General features: G+C 34.2%; 1 protein-coding gene across 2 annotated transcripts in view; it reads left to right on the top strand.

The window, feature by feature from the left end:
- The first annotated feature begins 1,099 nt into the window (after positions 1–1,099).
- Positions 1,100–18,310, top strand: part of immp2l (inner mitochondrial membrane peptidase subunit 2) — a 100,930-nt gene continuing 83,719 nt past the window's right edge. The window contains exons 1-4 of one of the 2 annotated variants that reach the window (XM_079603327.1): positions 1,163–1,207; positions 3,122–3,189; positions 6,950–7,084; positions 8,863–8,966. In XM_079603327.1, the coding sequence (XP_079459453.1) occupies positions 6,953–7,084; positions 8,863–8,966 (236 nt within the window). In that variant the 5' untranslated portion in view covers positions 1,163–1,207; positions 3,122–3,189; positions 6,950–6,952. Of the gene's footprint in view, positions 1,208–3,121; positions 3,190–6,949; positions 7,085–8,862; positions 8,967–18,310 lie in introns of both variants that reach the window. The other variant, XM_079603326.1, reaches the window with a different exon arrangement.

Raw genomic sequence — 18,310 nt, 5'->3', positions numbered from 1 at the left:
TTTTTTTGGCAACCCTAAAACATTTGAAGCACGAATAATCAAACTAAAGTTGGAACAGTGACACAATTCTTACAGATGGGCACCGATTCATTTGTTCCCTATTTTATTAACGGCTTTGCAGCAAATGTTCTCATATCCCCATGTTTTACGAGAGTTGCTCATTTCAGGCAATCATGTTTTGTAATTTCGATGGATTGCCAATGGTCAAGTCGTAGGACGCTTGTATTTCTCCTCTCCTCTTCTCTCCTTTCACTCTCCTTTTTATGGATTATACTCTTTCTGTTCAATTTTTTGAACTTGTAAAGTTGTACTTTATATCATACAATGGGATGAAAGTATTCCATATAGCCTGTGTTACAGATTTTGTACAAAAGGTGTTTATATGAAAATGTAACCAGTTCATAGCTTTGAATGTTGCAACTAAAGTTTTTATTTGTAAATGTTGAATATTAACCATCAAACAAATAAAGGTTGATTGATGTAAAGTGTGAGTTTTCATTTATTATTGCTTCTCTTGAGTCAGATCGAATATGAAGACTGCAAACGATCACTGCTTCTTTAACTCACTGTAAAAAAAAAAAAAAAGTTGCTGCCTTAAATTTATAAGTACAATCAACTTGGATATTTGCCATTTCAACTTAACTTACATTAAACTGACATAAATGAGTTGAATCTTGTACAACTTAATTTAAAAAAAAAAGTAGAAAATGGCTTAACTTATTTTGATGAGTTAATGCATTTTGTCATAACTTATTAATCATATAATTTTTCCCATAATTGGTAAATTTGGTAATTGGGCCAATTACTTTAAATTTTAAATGACCAACATTTACATCTCCCACATATACATTAAAAATAGGATTGTCTTTTTTTATATATATATATATATATATTACCATAATACAATGTTTTGTGGACATACAGTATGGTGTATCATGTAAATGTTATGATACAATGGGCAATCATTTGGCGCCATAATAAAGTAGACGCCATATTTTTTTTACTCATACCCTTGTTTTCTTATGCTAAAATTGAATATGAACCTAAAAATGTATAGTAGTTTTTGTGAGGGTTTTTCCTCATATATTATTCCATATCTTCCTGTCAGGAAATATGAATTAGATTTGGCGGGCTTTAGGACCCGGGAAGCAGCGAGCGTGGTGTCCCACTGACGGAGCGACGTACAGAACATACATAAAGACATTAGGTGAGTGTGTTGACACGTCTGAAACCATTGATACCCAACATTCAGACCTTACCAGTGCTGAAGAGTTTATGCTTCACTTTTGCTTTTGTGTTTTAATTGCATCAATCCATGATAAAGGTCATCACGCGCCCATTGTTTGCTCTTGTTTATAGTAATAGCGGCATGTCCTGTCAATCCAGCGTGGTCGCCATTCACGCTCGATTTACTCATGTAGTGTGAGTTAGGGTTAGTGTTGCAGTTTTTAACTTGGTACACAGCAAAATGAAACAAGAGAGATGTAAGATAGGACGACGACATTTGCTAATGTTGTTGTGTTGCATGAACAGGCGATCTGTCAGACCTCACATGCAGAGTCTCAAAACCCCAAAACCTGTAATTATTTTGTAATACAAATGTGCAGTATACTACTAACTACACAGAATCCTCCCAGAATGCAGTGCAGTTGAATCTGCAGTTGACCTTCCATTCCCAGAATCACAATAGAACCTGGTATCAGACACAATTTTAAAGAGTTAATTTAAAGAGATAGCTGTTAAGAAATGTTCATGCAAAATAATAGTTTTTATATCCGGAATGATAACTGAAAGCCACTTTCTAAATATACACACATGCTTTGTTAAAATGTCATGTGACGGTGATGTAGTATAATAACATTTAAATTGTTTGTTGTTGTATATTACTATTTCATGTCATTTTTTTAGTAGTAGAGACATGCAGTGTATACTGTGCAGTAAACATTGTGTTAGTAATCCATTCCTAACTGAGTTTAACGTTAAAGCATTAAATTAAGTTGGATGTATAGCCTATCCGGGTTTGCTTTCTCAAACAAGAAACGATGTAGGGTGGGACTTCCGAGTGGTGCAGGTGTAAGACTAATTCGCTGTTTCCTTCGAGATCAGCCCGAATGTTAATTGTCCTAATAATGTAAATTTTCTAGGTAGGCAGTTTATGATGTTTTGAGACACAGCATTGCTTGTTTACTGCTCATCACTCTCAGTTCAGGAGTAAAAATCAGTAATCAGTATATCTCATAATATATTGCCAACACGTGAATATACTGATATAAAAAGATTCTCCCATATGAATGCTGGATTTAGATTCTAGGCTAATTAATTAAAGCTGCCCTGTGTAGCTGCCCTAATGACTAAGATTATTTTGAATTTCTAATCAGTAACTTGTGAAAACGTCACTTCATATTGCAGTATAAAATGCATGCTCGAACCAGTCTAAAATAGTCAGAAATATAAACACTTATTAGGTCTACCGTAGTGATTCAGGATAAGACAAAAACACGGTTTGGAAAATGAATTCATGATGTACTCGCTTATTGTTTAAATAAAAAAAGTTAAGGACTACAGCTTTAAATATATAAACTATTTAAAGGTAAAGATTACCCAGCTACAGCAATATGCTGTTAAATTACTATTTTATACTGTAGCTGACAAAACGGTATTTAGCTGTTAATATAAAAAACAGTAATACACTGTATTTTTACAGTATGATGCTGGCAAGCACAGCTGTCAATAGTTTACCATTTTTTAAATTATTATTTTTTACAGTGTGGGCCCCATTGACTTTCATACAAAAAAAAATGCCATCAACTGTTTGGTTACCCACATAACTACACTGCATATAAATGTCTTTGCTAAATGAAAATGAAAAATATTTAAATTATATATATATATATATATATATACACACAGTATAAATAACTAGCCTAAATGTTATTAAAAAAATAAATATATTTTAGAAAATAATATTATAAAAAAGAAAGGCTTTTAAGATGCATGTGGATGTAAATGCATGTAAAATCAGTCAGCGTTTCACACCTAGTGCATATTATTAACTGTTTTCAAAAGTTTCACCATAGCATACTGTGAGTCAGTGTCATTCTATCTGTCTGCTTGTCTGCAGTGCATCATGGATCTCACCGCTGCTGTGATGCAGACTAATGGTCAAGCATTCCAGCTGAAATCATACAGGTGCAGACATTGAGATAATTTAATCAGATTCCGCCTGTCAACACCGTGTTGTGACATGCACTGTTAAAATATGCCCATGCATCAAGGAAACCGAAAATTGCCTTGTCAAGAGTGGAAATCTGTCATTGCAGTTTTAAATTACCCTAAAGCAGCGAGTTCACTAAGCATTTTTTCCGACATATTTGATGACTAGTGCAATTAAAATGGTTACGCTCAGGTATGCATAAACAAAGGTACCAGGCTACAGTTTTACTTTATGCAGGTGGCATATTTGACAGTATTACTTGCAGGATAAATGGGTTAGGAGTTATAAACGGGAAGCATGTGATAAATTGATTCTGCTGGAGACCACCATGCACCGCCTCGCAGCTGTGTGGAACGGTCACCTAATATTACAGAGGCATTTGCTTTCAACTCTAGAAACACATTTTTAATTGGGTTCGGCTACAAAAAAATCCATCTATGTTGCACACCTGCTGTGCCAACCTTGTTTTTTTTTTATATAGCACATGGAAAATGGTGGAAAATGTTCTCGACTCTGAATCTGAAAGGGGCCTTTGATGAAAAATGAACTTGACGATTTCTTTTGATCACCGCGCACCAGTTCTAGATTCTCCCATCTGCCCGTTTTTAAGAATAAACTATTAGATGCTCCACTTTACGCACCTTTGAGATCCATGTGCCAACCATCTACTGTATATAGAGCCTTGGGCTGGGCATTGCACCATTACGTCGCTCTCTGTTTGTAGCCTGAAGGAAAAATATATTGTGGCTCGGGACAAGCAAAAATATACTTTATTTTTTTTATTTTTTTTTAGCTTGTCATGTGTTGTGTGGCTCCGGGGTGATTGGTTTTCACTGTATGTGCTGGTGAGGGATTATTGTTAGAGCAACCTGACAGCTGGCACTTGGCAGGTCTGCCCAGAACACCATGGATAATTTAGCCGCTCGTTGTCATAATAGTTCATTAGTCGCACTCTTGTGCTAGATGCATCTCTTCACGAACTAAGCGAATGAATACTTAACACTACAAGAAGTGCCAGCGCAGGGTAAGACACATCAGAGAATCTGGTAGACGGAGATGTGAAATAAAAATTGACCCTGTTTACTTTCTTAAAGGGATAGTTCACCCAAATATGAAAATTCTGTCATAATTTAATCGCCCTCATGTTGTTCCAAACCTGCATTCATTTCTTTCATCTGCTGAACACAAAAGAAGATATTTTTAAGAATGTTAATATTAATATTAATATTATTTGTCTGTTTTTTTTCTCTTTTTTTTTTGTTGTTGTTGAAAAAAACTGTTTGGTTACCCCATATTCTTCAAAATATCTTCTTTTGTGTTCAGCAGAAGAAAGAAATGTATACAGGTTTGGAACAACTTGAGGGTGAGTAACAGAATTTTTGGGTGAACTATCCCTTTAACGCATGTTATTGTGTTTGATTCTTGCAAGGTCTTCCAGAGAAAAATGATGTTTAATCAAAATTCATTAACTTGGCATAACTTTCTATTTATCAGAGAATCCTGAAACAAATGTATCACAGTTTCCAAAATATCAAGCTGTTTTATATCAAGTTTTTGACATTGATGATAGTAAGAAATAGTTCTTGAGCAGCAAATCATCACATTAGAATGATTTCTAAAGGATCATGTGACACTGAAGACTGGAGTAATGGTGCTGAAAATTCAGCTTTGCATCACAGAAATAAATCATATTTTAAAATATATTCAAAGGGAAACCAGCTATTTTCAATTGTAAATAATATTTCACAATTTTACTGTTGTTGCAACTTACTGTGATTTCATCAAACCCGGCCCTCTAACGGTTCAACAGCTTACTTGAATTTACATGTCAAAAGTTATATTGATAATATTATGTATTTTAGTCTTAAATATTATTATAATATTTCAGAATTTCTGGGCATTTTTTATAATGTTGACAATTGTACACTCTGATTCACTCTCTTGCTTTAGAAAGTCTCAACATAAAAAGTCCAAAAATGGTCAAAACATTGTTAAAAAATGAGTTACTGCAGTACTAAATGATTTATACTCCGAGCTGTGAAGTTTTTGCAGAAAATGTCTGACTTCTTCTGACATTTGTACTTACGTGATTGTTTTATCAGAAAAGTAAAAAGAAAAAAAAGAAGGGTCTGGCTGCTTACTCAGATTACATATTTCTTGTTTATACAGTACAGTTGGTCTTGTAGGACTTTTTATAATCAGTGATCTGTGTATCTACACTGCAAAAAAGGAGGAAACTACTTTGCCTTAAAATTATTACTGTAAAATTTAATTAAGTACAATCAACTTGGTTGTTTACGTCTTTTCAACTTAAATTACATTAAACTGACTTTAAATCTTGTATACGGTAACTTAGAAAAAAAGTTGAAAATGTCTTAACTTATTTTGTTGAGTTAAAGCAATGTAAAAACACATGTTGTCATAACTTATTGATCATATATATTTTTTACAGTACAAGTAAATAAACCATGCGTGATTAAAAAAATGAAGTTATGTGAAAATGTCAAGTTATTTACTTTTTATATTCCTCAATTTTCTTAAGTTAAAGTGATCTGTGTATCTAGTAAAAAACATCCTCTACAAGTAACCTGCTTTTTTATGTTTCAACCACAGGTGTTGATATAGGCTAGAGAACGTAGCGATTTCACAATTTTGAATTAATTTCTCACAGAAGTTTACGTTAATGCATGTTTTTATCCAAAGCCACTTACATTGCATTCAAGGTGCGTATTTACATTTGATCAGTTCTTCCTTTTCAAGGGAATCGAACCCATGACCTTTGCTAGCTGTTGCTAGCACAACGATCTACTGTTTGAGCTGAAGTAAAGCCTACGAAGAAGTAAAATGGTTCGCGAATCCCGTTTCATGCCAATTTTAAATAGTCTGTGTTTGTATTACATTGTTGCTGCCTCGACTACATACTCAGAAGAGAGTTAGGAAGGTGTCTTTTTTTTCCACCACAAAAGCTTTTTTTTTTTTAATTTTCCCTGTTTGAGCCGTATCTGGCTCACAGCAGTGCAAACCTGACAAATCCTGCACTGCGTTGTGATTCGCTCAGCATTTTTTTTTCCACCCTCACATCTAAGTTGTTGTAGTCTCTGATTTTTGAGCCTCTTGAATGCCCTCCTGCAAGCAAATGGCTTCAAGACTTTCTTCAAGTGCTTACCAGTAAGTCTGCAGAGTTGCTGCGGGAGACCTTGAGGGCTTTTTTGGGAAAATAGCACAAGCCGCTTTTCGTCTTTTTGTTTCTATGGTGAACTCTGTATAATGAACGAGAGGCATAATTGCATGCCCTGTACCTCTAAATCAAGCATCACACTATCATTTAATGGTATTAGAGCAAGCGTGCTCTTGTCAGATTCAATTTCAATGCCTCAGTGGGTTTTCTGCCCTAATGCATTGGGTCTACAGAGTTTTGTCATTGCGAATGCGGTCTACAGATAGGTGCAATTACTAAATTCATTATTTAAATGGTTGCTTTATGAGTGTTTTCTTCTTTTTGTCCTCACTAGTCACTCGCAATTTGATTCAAAACAAGATGGTTCATGCTTAAGCGTGGTTATCTGGTCTTCTTTTGGTACTTTTGTTCTCTTTGTGAGGCTAGTCATCCAACATATCATTGAAACATGCTTGAAAGACTTCAACAAAAACATTTTTGTTGTTTCTTCATAAGATGTTACCACTCTTTGAACCAGTCAAGGTCATTTTCTCTTTTCATTCTCTCTCTCTCTTCAGGCAATGGCGCAGACGGGCTTTGGGCGAAGATACTTCAGAGCGTTTGTTAGTGGCTTCTTTGTAGCCGTCCCAGTGACAGTGACGGTTTTAGATCGTCTTGCCTATGTGGCACGCGTAGAAGGTGCCTCAATGCAGGTGAGATGTCCTTTATCCATTTCATCAAACTATTCTTGGTAACATTGTTGTTTTGATGAATCTGGTTTAGTCTAGCTTTGCTGAAAGTAAAGATGTGCAGTTTTCTTATGAAACAACTTACAAGGTAATAATTCAAGTTAATTTTTTGGCACGTTGAGCTGTGGAGCTCTTTTGGGTAATGCGGGTTTGAGTACGGCTTTTTTTCTCACTTTACTGTATTTGTCACCATAGTAATTTTCTTTCCCCATCTTCACTATTTCTATGTAATAATTTATGTAATATAAAAAAAAAGGACTTAATATATCTTGATATATTTTGAAATATATTCTTGGTAGTTAATATATGTATACATAATATATGACATGTATACATGTCTTGACGTTTTTGTTTGTTTTCAATTTACTGTAAAATACCGTAATATAACAGAATTATATTAATAATTTCCATTTAAAATGCAGCAGTGTAACAATACAGTTTTTAAAAAGCTATAGTATTTAAAAAAAACACTATGAACATTTTTGAGTGATGATGCAAATTTTGAGTCGCTCAAAGAAAAACTTATAATCGTTTCATTGAGACAAGCAGCTTTAACCAAATCATAGAAATGCATGAAACTTACCAACTTTAGCACCATTTTTTCCAAGTTTAAATCAAAGGCACTAATAAAACATCTCTGCTTGCTTACGAGAAAGTTTTGCGAAGTTTAGGAAGCTTAATAGCCAATAAAAAGCACATTAAAATCATGACCACATTCACAGTTGCTTGATGTATATCATACCATCAAAATAATTGCAAATATATTATGACTACCCTAATAAATACTAAGAGAACTTTGCTTCTCTATTCAAACATTAATAACCTTTTTTTTATATTAGGACTTTGCATTAGAACTCAATCAAACCAAATCCTAAACATTGCATTAATAGCTCTAAGACCACGATGAAAGACACCTAAAATAATGAGAGAAACCCGTCTGAATACACCATGCTCATTTCCTCGCCAAACAGAAGTAATGGTTCATTATGTACCTAATGAACACTAACTAACCAAAACGCTGGTGTTGTTGTTGCTTTCCTTTTGGAGTTTGGTTTTCTATCTCGGTTCATAGTGTTATACATTCGCTAATGGCTTTTCCCGGTCCATCCACGGCCTTTGAATCCAAATAAGTCACTCCATGGACAATGCTGAAAGCTGACACCAATACAGAATGAGAAAATGTGTCTGAATAAAAAAGATAGAGCGCCCAGCTGTGACAGATAAATTCTCCAGGCGGGAACGCTCGTCGGGATATTTATTTTAGAAGGACAGATAAGAGATATTTCTGTCAATTATCCCAGCAAGCGTGAAATGGCTCATCGAGATCTCCCTTAATGATTCATTGGAGGCCCGTGTATCAAGTCAGTCGTTGACTTGCATGTTTGAGAAGGTTCGTCACACACGCTGTTTGATATACCAACACAAAAAGAGTTAAGAGAAAAACAAATTCTGTTTTTGAAGTTAACTTGCAGACGTTATTTTTATCCTTCAGTCGAAACGCTGAATGAAGAACAAAGCGATTCTTTTCCCGAACTAAATTAAAGCAAAGTTGCTGCCACCGAGTTTATTCTTAGAGTTACAGTAGTTTTGGAAGTTTTTTTTTTTGTGTGGAGTGGAGGATTAAAGCAATAAATCACAGACCAAGAAGAACAAATGATGAAACTTAAAAGTTTCTAATCTGTCTCAACTCTTCTAGAGACTCAGTGTAGACTCTTAAATATCATGGTTTGAATCTTTCCCAGCCGTCCTTAAACCCAGATGGAGGGTCGTCACCTGATGTTGTGCTGCTCAACCGCTGGACTGTGAGGAACTACCAAGTACAGCGAGGGGACGTTGTGTCAGTTCTGTGAGTAGCCGTGTTTTGTCCTAAACGTGTGAGCCATTATGTGACATTTCACTGTGCGTGACCCTGCAGAAACTGTACAAATCAAGGGACTGAAATAATGTTCTGTGGTTTATCATGGCTGGGTAATGTGGTGCTCAACACTTTTTTTTTTGCGTTTTATTGTAATGTGCATTGTTGTGGTACGATGTAGGGATGCTATTTATCGGTACAGTTAGGCATGCAGGATATATCAGTTAACAGGCAATTTGAGAGAATTTTATAGTGTCTATTTACACTAATTGCAAACAACTCGCCTTGTTGGCCGAGGCCGTTTACACTTACTCACCCACCAATGTCTGATTGAGCCAGACAAAATGACCAAAGAAATCCCGCTGATAACTGGAGCAGTGGTGCTTCTGCTTTTGACGCGACCGGACCGAGTTTGAATCTGCATTTTTCCAAGCGTAGTCTTCTCCCTTATCCCTTATCAGCTCGTTTAAACAAAACAAACAAACAAAAAAGCAATTGAAAAGTGGAAAAAGATGCCTAAAATATTTAAATAGTGGGAATAAAGTGGGGTAGGTGTAGGCGTGGGATAATTGATATCCCAATAATATGATATTAATAAATATAATCATATACACTGAGCATGTTGTTATTATTTCATACTGTTTTATAATATACTACAATACACTGAGCTGCAAATAGTATCTGCCATGATTTGCACTAAGTATAAATGGCATCTAGCAACTATTTACACTGCTATTTTCACTTAGTGTAAATACCATCTATCCTTATAGAATTGGCCTTTTATTTACTGGTAATATATTGAACATCATCTAATAATCACTTTGTCTTTAAAGTTATCTTAAGAAACACTAATAATTTGATTACACTGTTAAATGTATCATCCTTAGCAAATCTCAAAATAAATAAATGAATGATTGTATTGTACATTAGAATTTTGTTGTGCCAAAATGAACTAGTAGTGTTTAAAACAATTTTAGGTTTTAGTGTATTGTTTTTAATTTATTTAGACAAAAGAGGTTGTATTTTTTACCATTTGTTTTTATCCATTATCGGCCATTACTAGGGATGCACCGGTATGAACATTTTGGCTGATACCGATAACCGATCACTATTTATATTTGTAAGTCGATAACCGATATATTGGCCGATAAATCTAAATTTTTATATAATTTTTGACATCCTGATTACAAAAACAAAAGTCTTACAATTAAAAGCCATGTCCCAAGCACACAATTATAATATTCTCATTATTATAGTTTAATGTAGTTTTTATGACAGACTTGCTCTGCGCATGTTGCTTTATTTAAAACCATCATGGCGAATAGTGCGCATCTGAAGTGTCTCAGCTGAAGAAAATAATCCAATATTTAATATATCGGCCAAATTTTCTTAACAGGACGATTACGATAACATTAAAAATTGACATGCTGATACTGATATGGTGGCCGATATATCGCACATCCATATCCATTACAATAATCATTGGCTTATCTGTATCTGTATATATTTTAATATTGGTGCATGTCTAAATATAGTGTTGGTTATTGGCTGATATTGCAGATTTTTGTTGTATTTTTAGTCTTTAATGATGCTAATAATAAAAAAAAAACATTGTTAATTGTAATCTTTACCAAATCTCAAAATTAATGTATCTATTATTCATGTTTTCTATTATAATATTGCAAATGTATATATAACTATTATTTATATATAATATTCAATATAATCTTTTATACAATTTTAGTTATGCCTCAATTGACTTAACATAAAAAAATAACTGATTAAAAAAACTATTTTGTATTAAAAAGATATTTTAAAATCAAACGAATTATTGCTTATTTTATCAAACAAAATTTCATTTCGTTGCATTTCTAGCGTTAAGCTTTATTTTTGGCCCTCAGCTCTGGTGAAATCCTTCAAAATGGCTTTGATGGAGAAGTCCATTTATTAGCTGGAAATGTGTCATGTGATGTTTTTGTGACGGAACATCATGTTGATGTCAGTCTGCAGACCTCTGCTGTTCCACGGATGTCATGTTGAGTCCTCGCATCCAAATCTTTGACGAAAAATATCACATTCGTTCAGAAAATTGAGGTGTTCTCCATCCAGACAAAGACATCTGTAGCGCTCAAAATGGCTAATTGGATCATTTTGGTCCCTCTCTAATCTGCCACGGATCTCCTTGACCTTAAACCCAGCTGCTCTGAGTACACTAACTCGAGGGGAATCCTCCTGTGGATAATGAGCCCACTCTGTCAGAAGGCCTTTTAAGGGTTACTGTCATCGCAAGTAATTGGCATGGACGCAATCCTCTGATATGCTTTAATGCGGTGCTCAACACCAAGAGCCTTTTGACACAGACCCTGCGGAGCCTATCATCTAGACTCTAGTTAGGTAACTCCTCTTCACTTTTATGTATGGTCTGTGTTTTGGAGGGGGGGAAGAAAGTATTTATTTCATCCAACGTCTCGATCAAACACTCACCCTGCTGTGTTCTTTGGCTTTTATACGTTTGATAGGCCAGTAGATGGTGGAGCGCCTTTGGCTGTTCAAATGAGGTTTTGATGCTGTGAAACTGAGAGACTTGTGTATGATTATAATGCCACCACAGGATGTTTTTTCACAATTAAAGCATTACTCTGTTGGCCGGAATTCTGAACAGTGAGTTATTGAATTAATGAAGCAGAAACCTTCATACAATTCATTAACAGTTACTATATTACATTTTTAAAAAGTCTTACTTTTTGTGTGATTTTCTTTTTTTTTGGTCTGCCTCTAGCAGTACCAAATGAAGCATAAATAATGACTCTTTTCAAAAGGTTTTTAGAACATTCCCTCCATTTGTCATTGGTTAAACAAGCAAATAGCTCCGCCTCCAAACTCACATCATTGGCTTGAGCCACTGTTGCTACGTCAGGCTGGTCGGAATTGTTTTTTACGTTGTTTTGTAAATGCTGGGAAACAACGTCAAAAACAGGGATATCTAACTTTAAATAACTTATTTATAGTTGTCTCTGCATTAAGCTGGAACAGGATAAAAAATGTTTTTTGTTAATATAGAAAGTACGCATTTCTATGGAAGCTTGTTTCCGCCACAGAATAATATTTTTGATAATTGATAAATTAATATTAATAAAGATAAATTAATAAAGATAATTATGACTATTTACCTCACAATTCTGACTTTATTTCAGATTTGCGTGATATAAAATCGCAATTGCGAGTTATAAAGTCAGAATTTTGAATTTGAAATTTAAAAACTGTGTACTGACATCTTTCCGCGGTTGAAACTGAAACAACATTCCTTCTGATGTTCATTCATGCTTATTTGATGCTGTATTTATTAACTAGAAGGAAAGAGATGATTGGTTCACGAGCAGCTTTAACTGAGGCTCTACAGCGATCTGTCACGGCACATTAAAGAGCCACAAAGCGGTATTTCTTTAAAAATGACCAAATTTGAAAGTTGGGACTTTGTTTCATATCAAAAGTAACCTGGTCTGTGTTGTCATTGTCCTCTTTGCTCCATGATGTATTTTTCACCGTGTGAGAACGGCATGGCTTGTCGGACATAGCAACAGTAACTAAAGGGGACGGGTTTTTGCGAACGGTCAATTGCAAGTATGGAAGCTTGTTTCCACCAAGGAAAAAAACAATTCGAAATTTAATTTGTGGCTTTTATCTCACATTTCTTTTTTTCTCAGGATTGCGAGATATAAACTCGCAATGGTGAGTTAAAGTCAGAATTGCGAGTCTATATCTCGCGATTCTGACTTTATAACTCGCAATTCTGACTTTTTTCGCACATTTGCGAGTTTATATCTGACTTTTTTCGCACATTTGCGAGTTTATATCTCGCAATTCTGACTTTTGACTTCTTTTCTCAGAATTGCGAGTTTATATCTCACAAATCTGACTTTAAAACTCATGGTTGTGAGTTTATGTCATGCAATTCTGAGGAAAAAGAGAGAAGCAAACTCGCAATTGCCAGAAAAAAGCCAGAATTGTGAGAGAAAAAGTCACAATTATCTTTTTTATTTTTTATTCTGTGGCAGAAACAAGCTTGCATACATTTCAGCTTTAACTCGACATACTGTACTGTTTTAGTTTTGTGTCAATCCCTGTATTAGGAACAATGTTGAGAGTATGCTAAGGCAGATTCATTCTGTCATTACCCAAAGATGGCACTCTTCCCCTGCTGGGAATTCACTGCGCTGGGAACATGATGTTCATCCTTTACTAAACTCTTCTGTGCAGAAACTAGCATTGCATATAATACCCCTGACTTTGATTGCTTTATATATTGCATCATATATGTCTAATATCTTGTTTTTAAATCAGATTATTTCCTTTTATATCAATATATTCAATAATTCTTGTATTTTAAACTAATAGTTGAACCAAAAATTTCATTATTTACTCAGCCCCATAATATATAATTTTTATGTGGTCTCATGCGTCTAAAAAAACAGCATAACATAACCATAAAAGTAGTTTAGTGCGCTATATTTCAAGTCACACAACCCAAATTTAGGTCATTATTCAGTGTAAATGTTGGCTTCTGTTGCAACAAATAAGATTTCAGCCTTTTAGAATTCACATGGACTACTTTTATGATACTTCTATTGTGCTTTTTTTTTGTCGTTTTGTTTTTGTACAGAAAAAAGCTGCATGAAGACTCCAAAATGTCTCCTTTTGTGTTTCACAAGAGTATATATCGCCAGAATGTTTATTTTTGAGTTTATTTCCATATTTGAACATATTTAGATCACATGACCATCTAAATTGGGACAAATCAGTCTAAATTTCGAAGCAAGTCTTGGTTTGAAATCTGCCATGTCTGAGTGTGGTTGAATCTGAATTTGTTTATGCGATTGCAAGAGTTTTGTTTTCCTCTGCCTGTTTGGATCAAATGTCGATGTAATTGGGACTCATTTCAAGCGTTGTCTAAGGAGATTTCTCAGCCCACAGAGTAATATCTTATTTAGAGAACATTCCTCATCTTCAGACAGCAGTCGATGGGGAAATGGTTCTGTCAGGGTGTTTTATGCACACAGAAAACATTTTGCATGCTCTCAGTGTAAACAGGGACAAACCTGATGATTTTATGAATTGCAATTTGTACACATTACCGCTTCCTGAAAAGTTCTTCCACAGCATCATTTGGTCAAAAGTGAGGGTTATGAATCTGTTACTAAGGGGAAACGGTGGCACAAAATAGTTGTTCTGACTAGGAGCATTGAAAGTGGACAAAAAAAGCTGTAAATATCCATTGATTCGCAACATGCCATGTAAATTTTCCCACCCTTTTCCGAGCCACTTTGAAGTGTGTTGTGCAGAAAACGGGATCTCGCTGGACTGGGTTGGGTGTAATTAGACATCTACATGGAAACCAGTTTAATTCATGCATCCTCGGAGAGGTTTCATCGGGTCGAAGCGGTTTTCTGTGAATTTGGCATTCAGCTCAGAGTATGAGGAGGTGAACCGAGGGTTCTGAGGTGTTTTTCGGACCAGCGTGCTTCTGCTTTCATAGACAACCTGTTTGGTTGTTAATGCGGTGGCAGGACGCCATGATGCTGGCAGCCTCGCTGTTAGAAGCCGGGTCAGGTTTGAGTCTTGAGGAACCAGAAACCTGGTGTTTTGTTTTGTCAGAGTTCAGAGAAATATGTGAAACATCTGAAACCAGAAAAAAAGACAATGAGGATGGTCCCGGGCCAGTGTAAGGAGCTTTGGGAAAGTTGATGGGACTGCCAAGCATTAAATCGGACCAATGTTACATTAATCCGGGTATAAATACATTATTAATGATAATTATAATAATACTACTAATAATAAAACAAATTATACTATCAAATTAAACCTTAATAAAATTATATAACTTTGTGTTAATTAATTATTGTTTTGATAACAATAATAATAATCATCTATATAACAATCCAGTGTTGCATATGTCCTTGTGTAGATAGATTTATGCTCTTTTCAGCTTTAAAATTTATTTAAAAATATTTTATTTAATATTTGTATTATTAATAATAATTGCAAAATATATAATAATAATAATAACATATTATGGCAATTTAAACCCTTATAAATTTATTAAACTTTCACGTGTTAATGAAATCTTACACTGTAAAAATATTTTGATGATGATAATAATAATAACATAATACAATTTTAAACTTTTTATTTAAAATGATTTATTATTATAATTTGTATTATATTAATATTATTAATTGAATTTAATGGTATAATAATAATAATAACCTAAGGATGAAATCGTATATTTTCATAATAGTGTTTTGATGATGATATTATTATTATTATTATTAATTTGAAACTACTTAAATAAATTATATATATATATATATAATCTGAAACAACTTTTAAAAATGCAGAAAAAAATTTTGTTTCCAGTTTTGTCCAGTTAAAAAAAGATTATCAAGAATGCAGATGAAATTCCAGATGTTACCTGTTTTTCTTGAACTGTAGCAGAAATGTGGCCCATTGAGCTATAAGCTATATTACATTTATAGATAGCATCATTTAGTCTTGCTTTACGTCCTGGATGTCCTCTTCACGAGCCCGCAGTATTGTCCTCAGCATGAGGTTTAATATCGTTCTCATGCCGCATGAAGCTTGATTTTGTCACATAAAGATCGGTATCATCTATTGCCCTTAGGTTTTCTGATGCTTTAACTCGTCGGTGCTTCACCAGTGCTGTAATCTGTGAGACTGTTTGTGCTTGTGAATCAGCCTTCGAATGGAGACGCTAAGACATGACCTTTTCAGGGACATTAACAGTTCGAAGCTCCTTTAACACGAAACTACTTTCTTATGCAGAGATCTTATAAATATTTCGAAAGTTGATCACCGTTATTGTAATTTTTCTTCTTTTTAGTCTGAACTGCAAGATGAACCTTCCCCTTTTGGCCAGAAAATGAAATTATCAGTGGAGGAATTGCTCGCAGATGTTTAATTTGCAGAAGCTTTAGGCAAGCGCCTGTTATTCATCCAGGGAACTCTGCAACTCATTTTCTCCACCGAACAGCCTCGCCAATTAAATCTGAGGTCATCTGTCCATCATCCTTAGCGGTAAAGCGCTGCGGGTTCACTTTTAAAAGATGAGTTATTTCATTTGTTAGTTTTGCGTTAGATGTGGTAATTATCTTTGTTGAATAGATCTATTATTCTTATCAGTCTTAATCATATTAATTGAGAGAATACGAAAAAATACTGTAATAATTCTCCAAAAGCTTGTGTTGCTGTGGAGACAATCTTCTCTGCTGCAGTTTTTACATCTAAGAGCCTCAGTTAACACAGAGACTTCTGCAGTGCCCTATTTAATGTGGTTATTATATAATGTTTTAATCTGAACAGAAAACTACATTAGCCACACTCATGTACATGTATCTATAGTTGTAAAGTGTCAGTGGTTTGTCATCATGGCTGTTGGTTATTTCGCAGATATCTCTCTCCCTTCTCGAGTTGTTGGACAAACATCAAAGAGGCTTCCCTGGCACTCTCCGCCGATAGGATCCGTCCTCTGAAATGAATTACCTCTGGCATTGTACGTTCCCCTCGTCTCCTACATGAACTGTGCTCTGCCCACATCAGTGGGAGATGTTAGTCCCTTGACATATTCAGGACATAATAAGGCTGGAAGATCTGGATGTACCAGATGGGAAATTTGTCTTACCGATGTCAAGGTGTATTAAACTAGCCTACTCTTCTTACTTTTTTCTGCTTTAATGCGTATATTTGACATGTAATCATTTTTAATAATATATAGTAATATATTTAAATTTATATTATTGTTTTTAGTGTCAAATATAGTTTTATATCAACCATATATTATATTATATTAAATTATATGATATTATTTTATATTATATTAATATAGTGCTGTCAAATCGATTGCGATTAATTGCCTCTAACATAAAAGTTGTTTATATATATATATATATATATATATATATATATATATATATATATTATTAAACTTACAGTATATATATTATATTTATATGTGTGTGTATACACCCATTTATGTATGCATATATATATATATATATATGTATATATATATTCATATTCACATACATAATATATATATATATATATATATATATATATATATATATATATATACGCACATATATTATTATATAAACAAAAACGTTTATGTTAGATGCGATTAATCGATTTGACAGCATTATATTATATTTTATTATATGAATTGTATTATATTAGCTATTTTATTGTTGTAGTTTTTAGTGTTTTATGTTGTATTTTTTAGTGAATTTTTTAGACAAAATTATGTAGACAAAATATATTATTTTAATATCAACCATTTATTATTATATTATATTTTACATTATGTTTTTATTTATGTAGACTATTAGCATTGAATATTATATTATATTTAGTATTTTGTTTATTTATTTTGACAAAATAGTATAGAATTTTAAGAATTTTTTATTTTTAATTTTTTTTTACCATAAATTTTTTTAATAATTAAAACGTTTAAATTTTGACGTTTTATTTAAAATTTATTGAAACCTCCTATTTTTTTATACATGTATTTTTTTGCAGAAAATGTCCCTAGGTTATTTCAAGACTTGTTCATCTTTTTAAGATTGCCACCTTTTTGTCATTCAATAGTTTGCATATCAAAGCTCAGGTGAAAAAAAACAACAACACAAAAATGCCTGTGTTTGTCATCCTTTCCAAGTCATCGCCATCGGTGAAACTATTTCTCGAATCGCTCGAGTCACATTTTCTTCGGAACACAAACAGCTGTGTCATCACAACGCACGGTGCAGCCGTCGCCATGGCAGCAGCATATTTCTGTCCCTCAGCAGTTAGAGAACACTCATTACAGTCAGGTCACACTGATTCACTCCGGTCCGGGCATTTGCGGTCCTGTGCTCACCCACTGTTCACTTTATTATCAGTATCAGGAGTGTTACAATTCATTTCCCCAATGGCGGCTGGTATTAAATTCCCTGTCACACTTGGGAGGTCAGCGCTTTAGTGGAGTCATGGTAATGAGTGCGAGGGAGACGGGGGAGCTGGCCGTGGCAGATTAAGACAACGTGTCAACATGCTAAGCTTCTAATAAGAAAGATATTCTTTAGGAGAATTACTGTCTGGTCTTAGACATTCACAATAGAGGTTAAGGCCAAGAGATAGTGGGGATTTTAATGAATTCCGAAATTCATTTCCGTGCTTTTCAGACCTTTTGATTTGGAAAATTTGGGCCGTTTAAAGACGATTCATATTTTCATAAGCCCTGAGAATAATGCGGAGAAAGAAGAGGAGGGCTCGACAGTAAA

The sequence above is a fragment of the Phoxinus phoxinus genome (assembly GCF_949152265.1).
Source record: "Phoxinus phoxinus genome assembly, chromosome: 25".
Classification (NCBI taxonomy): Eukaryota; Metazoa; Chordata; class Actinopteri; order Cypriniformes; family Leuciscidae; genus Phoxinus; species Phoxinus phoxinus.
Note: the sequence above shows the minus strand (reverse complement) of the source record. Positions and strands in the feature narration are given on the sequence as shown.